This window comes from Apis cerana, linkage group LG5 (assembly GCF_029169275.1).
Source record: "Apis cerana isolate GH-2021 linkage group LG5, AcerK_1.0, whole genome shotgun sequence".
NCBI lineage: Eukaryota > Metazoa > Arthropoda > Insecta > Hymenoptera > Apidae > Apis > Apis cerana.
The window spans coordinates 9925793-9933241 of record NC_083856.1 but is presented as its reverse complement, the minus strand read 5'-3'; the positions used below and the strand labels follow the sequence as shown (position 1 = coordinate 9933241).

Sequence of the window (7449 nt, the reverse complement as noted above, 5' to 3'; positions counted from 1 at the left end):
AATGGCCAAAAATCTGACCTTGGCCCCCAAAGTTTCCACGCTTAGAAACTCATCTCCTGGCTTCTTTGTCGAGCATCAACAAAACTAGAAGATGTCTGCTCACTTCTCTTCGCATTATTGGATAAATCGTATAATCACGTCCCCTAACACTTTCACGGCCACTTCTCATCCGATTATTAATCGTATTGATCGAAATCGATGAAGCCAGGCCTCTCCTTGGAAGGCTCGAACTGGGCCAACATCGCCCTCCTCATCTCTATGACCGGATCTTTGGGCGGTTGCAGCATTATGGTCTTCCTCTTGCAGGGCAGCTTGAACTTCTTGTCGACGGGCTTGCAGCCGGGCATCACGGACATCCTCCTCTTGGCTGGGACCGCCTCCATCCGCCTCCAAAGGAAATCCACCTCCGCCTTCATGTCCTCGGGCATCAGATTCAATATGAGCTGTTGCCTAGCGGCGATCGCGTCGAACGCGAGCAATTTCTCCATGTCTATGTCGTCGATTATCTCGACAGCCCGTTTGTAGAAATCGACGAGAAAGTCGAGGCCCAGCTTCTTCGAGCTTGCCAGGGCGATGAGGGCGGCCTCCTTCGCCTCGTTCCTATAATTCTGGCATATCTCTATGCGGATGAACAGGTGCTGGGAATTGAGCATCCATTGCTCGTTCTGTGCCTCCTGGCCCATGTCGCGGGCCTTCTTCCCGTAGAATCTCGCCAGATCGTAGCGGCGTATGTCGATCAAGTATTTGCACAGCTCGTGGAAGAGCCAGGCCAGCTCCAACGGCTCGGACGCCATCGCCAATCTCCTGTAACGAAATTTATTCAAATGGGATTCGTTGAAGAGGGAGAGAGAGACTTGAAGATCCTTTTTTCTCGTTGGAATTATTGTGAGATTGGGGAGGAAAAAGATTGAAGATCGATATTTGATTCGAATTGAAGGAGCGACGAACCTGCGGTACGTTTTGAGAGCCTCTTTCCTATCGATGGCTTTTATCCAACCGATGTCTATGTCGCGTGGCAATTCAGCTACCCGAATCCCCAGGTGGTGTTTCAGGTATATCTTCTTGAGGTTTAAATCTTGTATGTTCGTCACATTGCGCGAGTCTATGTAGGTCCACGCGATCATGTTGTAAAGCACGTTCAAACACTTCTCCTTTAAGGGGAACATCTTGGAGGAGAACGAGTCCAATTTGTCCTTTATCCAGTCCACCATTCTAAATTTATATTAATAAATTTTTTAATAATAAGAGAGAGAGAGACAGTATATTTTTAATTTAATCGAGGAATTACTCCTCACCTGAAGAACTCGATGTAATCCTTTTTCATTCTAATTTCGTGCAGACGATTCAGCAAGAAGTCGGCTTGCACGATGATGAGGTTCTTTTTCAGCTTCTTCTCGGCCTCTAGGGCCCTTCTGAACCCTTCAGGTTTAAGCCTCCGCTTGAACAACATCACGTAAAGAGGTTGCCGCATCCGCAGAACGTTTTGTCTACGAAGGCACCTATTGTAATTTCTCCATATCATCTCGTTAAGTAGAATGGAGCTCTCTTTATTAGGCGAGTCGTATTTCTCGGGATTCTCGGCCAAAAATTGCAGGAATTCCTTGTCCTTGGCCAAGTGTCCCATATAAATCTGGGAGAAGATGAGCTGCAACTTTTTAAACCATAGTTCCTCCTGGGCAATAGGGTCGTTCACTTTGAACTTGGATTGCTCCTCTTCTATGCCTGCAAGATAATATTTAAATTTCTCATTTTCCTTGCGAATCTTTTAAATAAAGAATCGCTCCAGAATTTGAAATTGAAAAATCTCGAGAATACGTAAGAGAATTAGAATTTTCTTTTGCAGAAAAAAAAAGGATTTCATTCATTTATTTCCTATATTTCGAATTAACTTTATCACTACACTATATGCCTGGAAAATAATATAAATTTGAATTCTCTTTACAAATTTACAAAGAATCGCTCTAAAATTTGAAATTTAAAAATACATAAGAGAATTAGAATTTTTTTGCGGAAAAAAAAGGATTTCATTCATTTATTTATATTTCCTATATTTCGAATTAACTTTATCACTACACTATATGCCTGGAGGATAATATAAATTTGAATTCTCTTTACAAATTTGCAAAGAATCGCTCTAAAATTTGAAATTTGAAAATACGTAAGAGAATTAGAATTTTCTCTTGCAGAAAAAAAAGGATTTCAGCATTTATTTATGCACTTATATTCTTATAACTTAACTTTATTATTAACTATATGCTTGGAAGATAATATTTTAAATTCTCTTTACAAAGAATCGCTCTAAAATTTGAAAATACGTAAGAAAAGGATTTCAGTATTTATCTCTGCATCTATATTGGAAGATAATACAATTTTGAGTTCTCTTTACAAATTTGCAAAGAATCGGTCCAAAATTTGAAATTTGAAACCTCATGAAAATACATAAGAAAATTAGAAAAAAGGTAGAACCGATGAATTGGAAGAGGATTTATCTCTCCACCTATATTCCCATATATTTCGAATTAACTTTATTTATAGAACAGAAGCGAAATATTACAGCAGAGGATTAAAATTCCGAGCAAATGAGTATCGATCACCGTCACCCGAGCGAATTGATTATCTTTTTCGAAACGCATATCTCTCGAGATTCTCGATTCATCGAACTAGTATTATAATCAGGTATTGCTCATTAGCGCGATTACGTTACTGAAGCAGGTAACGTCACGAGAAGAGATTAAAACGTTCTAATCTTTTCTTTTCCCTTTTTTTTCTTTTTAAATGAAAATAGTCTCCTCGAGATCGAGAAAAAATCAAAAACTCCGCTCAATCGAATCATTATTCTTTTTCCAGAAAGTCGATCCTTCGAATCAATGCTTGCGAGGAAAGATCTACAACGGGTTAATTAATCGCGTAACATTTGGAAATTCTTTAAAGCGCGGGTGGATTGTAAAAAAATTCTCCACATTTTATATTCCAAATGCGATACCTGCGAGCTCGTCCACCTCCTCCTTCAGCTTCTCCACCAAAAACTTTCGATACTCTTGGAGCTCGCGTATCCACGGGTAAAGAAGTTGAAGAGTTATCGGCGAGGTGTCTATGCCGATGCAGTCCTCGATGGTCTCGTTCCCCTGCAGTATGCCGTGCTCCAAATCCGTGGTCGGATGTTTTTGAAAGCCTTGGTGAGCGTGTATCAAACTGTATTCGAACTCACCGATGGCAAACAGGGTTTGCAACTGTATGTGCTTCACGTGAGAATAAGTTGGATCTGGAAACGAAGAATAATCAATAGTGATAATAATAACGGCGCTCGATAAAACTTCAATTTCATTCATGGAACGTCGATAAATTAACTCGAGATTATTAATAGAAGAAGAAGAAGGAATTGAAAGAAAAAGGAACTTTTTTAAATTTCGTGAATTAATCAAATTTGATATATGATAAAACAAATCTCGAATAATGAAAATTTCGAATAATTCTGAAATATTTTGGAAAAAATTCTTTTCGTGGATAAACGCGTCCAATTTCGAACATTAAAAAAGGCAGATAAAGTTAACCTAGCTCCACGCATTTTTCCTCGGTCTTGAGCGCCCTTTTGAACCTTGCGTAGGCGAGCTGTGCCTTGACAAGCCCAAGATACGTTCTCAGATCGTTGCTCTGGGTCTGCTTGATCGCCTTGTCGAAGTACAACTCCGCCAAATGGAATTTCTCCAGCCTCGTGAAGATGTAGCCCCATTCTCGATAAACAATACCGTCCCTGAAGAACAACGGGCCCTCCTCCTCCATTTTTCCCAGCCTGGGATTTCCGATCTCGAGAGAGAGAAAGAGGTAAATTGAAAAGAATTTGGATAAATAGGGGAGGGTTTCGATCAAGATTAACCTATACTGATATATATTAATGCTGATGATACCAATGACGTCGTAGATTTGTCCATGGCGAATTTTGAATCTGATCAGACCAGGGAATTTGAATGGAAAATTCACTACCGCTATCGCATTTTTATTTTTCACGAAAAATCCTATTTGTCCGAATATTAGAGCGAACGAAATTAATTCTGTCACGTAGATATCGGCCGATTTTGACTGGGTGAAAATGCTGATTCTGAGGTGTGGCACGCTTCAAGCTGTATATTATGAAATAAAGAACTTTCCTTTGTTTCTATTTGAAAAGAATATTTTTTTCGAACGTATTTTTTCGTATGGGTGCATATTCTAAAAAAAAAGAGATAACAAGAAATTTATTACGAATTCATTTAATTAAGTTCGCATCAATCTAAAGCTAAATAGTATATTTATATTTATATATTTCTTATATATTTCTTATATCTTATATATTTTTTATATTTATATATAAATAGTATATTTCTCGGAATTGCATCGATTTTAAAGAAGTAGTATCATGTTTGGTAGTAATTCTTTTTTATTTTATTTAAATATCAACTGGAATAAACGATTCTGAAATGGACTTTAGCGAGAGGAAAAGGAAAAATTCATCTTTCAGAATTTTTGAGTTCCTTTGAGCCTAGATGAAGGGAGCAGTTGTAATCCGATTTCAACTCTAAAATAATAGGGCGCGCCTCGCAAAGCTCTTTGTGGTATTAATTGTCACGCACGACGAGGGATTACATTCGAATAACCGAAGAGGATTTACGCGCGTAACTTTTTCTCTGTCCCCTTTGCTTTGCGAGGGAACTTGGTATTATCAGATCGATGCGAATATTTGTTCCTTATCGTTGTTAAATATGGAAAGAGAGATTGATGATTTATATCAACTAATCATAAGAATATTGGAATTATATTATTTTAGCATTGATGATCGTAAGATTAATTATTCGAATGGAATTAATCATGAATTAATAATGATCAAATTTATGATACAATTGTTCATTCTTAATAATTTTTTTTATAGTTGTACCATTTTTAATTGGAGGATTTGATTAATTCTTTTAATATTATCCTATTATAGCATTCCTATGAATAAATATTAAATTTTGATTGTTATCTTCATCATTGATTATATTTTTATTAAGAAATTTATTCTATCCAAGACCAGGAACAACATGGACAGTTTATCCAGCTTTATCAGCATATTTATATCATTCATCATTATCGGTAGATTTTTTCACTTCATATCAGCAATTTTATTTATATGAAATTTAAATTTAAATTTAATAGTTACTATTATAATAATGAAACATTTTTCATTAAATTATGATCAAATTTCATTATTTTCATGATCGGTATTTATTACAGCAATTTTATTAATTATATCATTATCATTATATCATTATACAGTTTTAGCAGGAGCTATTACGATATTATTATTTGATCGTAATTGTAATACTTCATTTTTTGATCCAATGAGAGGTCAATTCCAATTTTACATCAACATCTATTTTGATTTTTTGGTCATCCAGAAATCTATATTTTAATTTTACCTGGATTTGGACTAATTTCTCATATTGTAATAAATGAAAGAGGAGAAAAAGAAATTTTTGAAAATTTAGGAATAATTTATGCAATATTAGAAATTGGATTTTTAGGGTTCACTGTTTGAACTTATCAATTGTAAAGCTCAGATGTTTTTTTAATTGGTAATATCCGTTTTAAACTAACTTTGGATAATTGGTGAATCAATTAGTGGTCAATCAACCACTAAATCACCAGTTAATAATTAATCAACTGATTTAGTCGGGGATTGGTCTAGTTTAACTGATAATCAATAATAAGTTAGTGTTTAATCAATAGCTATTTACTTGACTAATAGTTAATCTTTGATTAATCAATGGCTAATCTCTGATTATTCAGTGATCAATCGATAATCAAGACAAAGATCCGTAGATATTAACTCAATGATCCCACTCATTGATCACTGATAATAATACTCTAATTCTATCTCCAATCAAGCTATCATCTTGATCACTTATAACATAACAATACCACTCAAAGATTGATATATAAATAATAAGATACAATAAGATACATATATATATATATCTTATAACTTAATTTAATTAAACTTAAAGCAAAAACAAGAAAGTTTCTTCATATATATTTATGGAATTCTGTTGCAGAACAGTGGTGAATATTTAAAAGCGTGGAATAATCGTGGACCATCGGTTTAGCTGTGCCCTCGAGATGCGGTGATGGCTTTGCTGTACAGATTCGCGCAGCTGCCTGACAGCAGTGGCACGCGGGTCTTCTCCTTCGTCGTCACAAGAAGCGTGGTACGGGATCCCGAAAGAGACGTAACCAGCAAAGAGCTCGTATGCGGTTTTCAAAGATGGTCCGTTGCGTTTTCGCGAGGGAACAAGGTATATACCCTCTGACGTAGTAATAATTCACGTTCTTAAATTCTTAAATTCTTATCACCCTTAAAAAATTAAATAATTAAATAATTATTCTTAACAATAACGATAAAATTATATACGAATTGAATAAATTCATACGCGTCTAAAGTGAAATTGACTGAGATATTTGCCATTTGCAAATAAACGAGCATTCAATATTTAACCTATAAAGATTGTAAATTAATTGTAATCGAAAGATATTAAAGCCGTTAACAAAATTATAGGGCGACAAGTCAAACAACGGAACAATATGTACATAGATAAATTTGGCTTGGAAAATAGCCAAATACGTTTATCAGAATTTATCATTAAAATCGATCGAGAGCAAATAAAGCGAAATTGTTTCGAGAGTCGCGCTTGGCGAACCGCAAATATGGCTTCGTTCTGTGTTTTTTTCATTTTCCTTGTGGAATGCAGAGTCCAATTCTATCTCTCTCTCTCTCTCTCCTCACTCGTGCCAGGAATTCATAATCCAGTCGAATCACGTTAAATCGCTCGAACAGTGGAGTATTTATTCACACGCATAAAATTCACATGCAGAGTGTCTCTTCATGGATGGAACGTCCATATAATCTAATTTCCTTTTTTTTTTTTTTTGATAACGCGAAAAAGATCTCAATCGCTTAAAAGTATCCATATCTTTTTTTTTATATATCTTATTTCGATTAAAATTTTTATTATCTTCATCGATTCGTAATTTTATCAAAAATACTTAAATCGTCCGCCACAGTTTCTAATCGATCGCTCTCTATTACAATTTAATAAGGAATTCGTCTAGTAAAAAAAAAAGGGAAATAAAATTACGATTTAATCGGATCAGATCGATCATTTGTCCTCGACCACAATTTGCTCAGATTAAGATACGGAATTCAAATGGACGCATCGTCAGATTGGAAAATCAATCGAAGCAATGGCGAAGCTTATGGATTCGATTTAAACTGGGAAATCGATCGGTTTTCCAAATAACCGCCGCGCGGAATGACGTGTTTTCCAAAATATGCCGCGATTAACGCGATAATTAGATAACGATAGTATCAGAAATTAATAAAGCAACCAAATTAATAATCCAGGATCGAACAATAGCAATAACACCATTGGGAATAAA

General features: G+C 35.5%; 2 protein-coding genes across 7 annotated transcripts in view; one reads left to right on the top strand and one right to left on the bottom strand.

Moving 5' to 3' along the window:
• Positions 1-7449, top strand: part of LOC107993362 (uncharacterized) — a 132930-nt gene that overhangs the window by 122030 nt on the left and 3451 nt on the right. For 4 of the 6 annotated variants that reach the window (XM_062075097.1, XM_062075096.1, XM_062075095.1 and 1 more), the window contains one exon: positions 6069-6308. In XM_062075097.1, the coding sequence (XP_061931081.1) occupies positions 6141-6308 (168 nt within the window). In that variant the 5' untranslated portion in view covers positions 6069-6140. The remainder of the gene's footprint in view (positions 1-6068; positions 6309-7449) is intronic. The other 2 variants (XM_062075098.1, XM_062075094.1) reach the window with 1 other exon arrangement.
• LOC107994325 (outer dynein arm-docking complex subunit 4) lies at positions 177-3780 on the bottom strand. Its single transcript, XM_028665024.2, has 5 exons — positions 3552-3780; positions 2984-3262; positions 1296-1722; positions 949-1212; positions 177-804 (listed from the first exon to the last, which is right to left on the bottom strand). Exons 1-5 carry the CDS (start codon positions 3778-3780, stop codon positions 177-179), a joined length of 1827 nt encoding a protein of 608 aa, XP_028520825.2.

Coding starts and splice junctions, on each gene's coding strand:
- LOC107994325 (XM_028665024.2), bottom strand. CDS start 3,780: ATGGAGGAGGAGGGCCCGTTGTTCTTCAGGGACGGTATTGTTTATCGA. Junction 1,723..2,983: donor GGAGGTGGACGAGCTCGCAG/GTATCGCATTTG, acceptor ATTATCTTGCAG/GCATAGAAGAGGAGCAATCC. Junction 805..948: donor GCTCTCAAAACGTACCGCAG/GTTCGTCGCTCC, acceptor ATTTCGTTACAG/GAGATTGGCGATGGCGTCCG.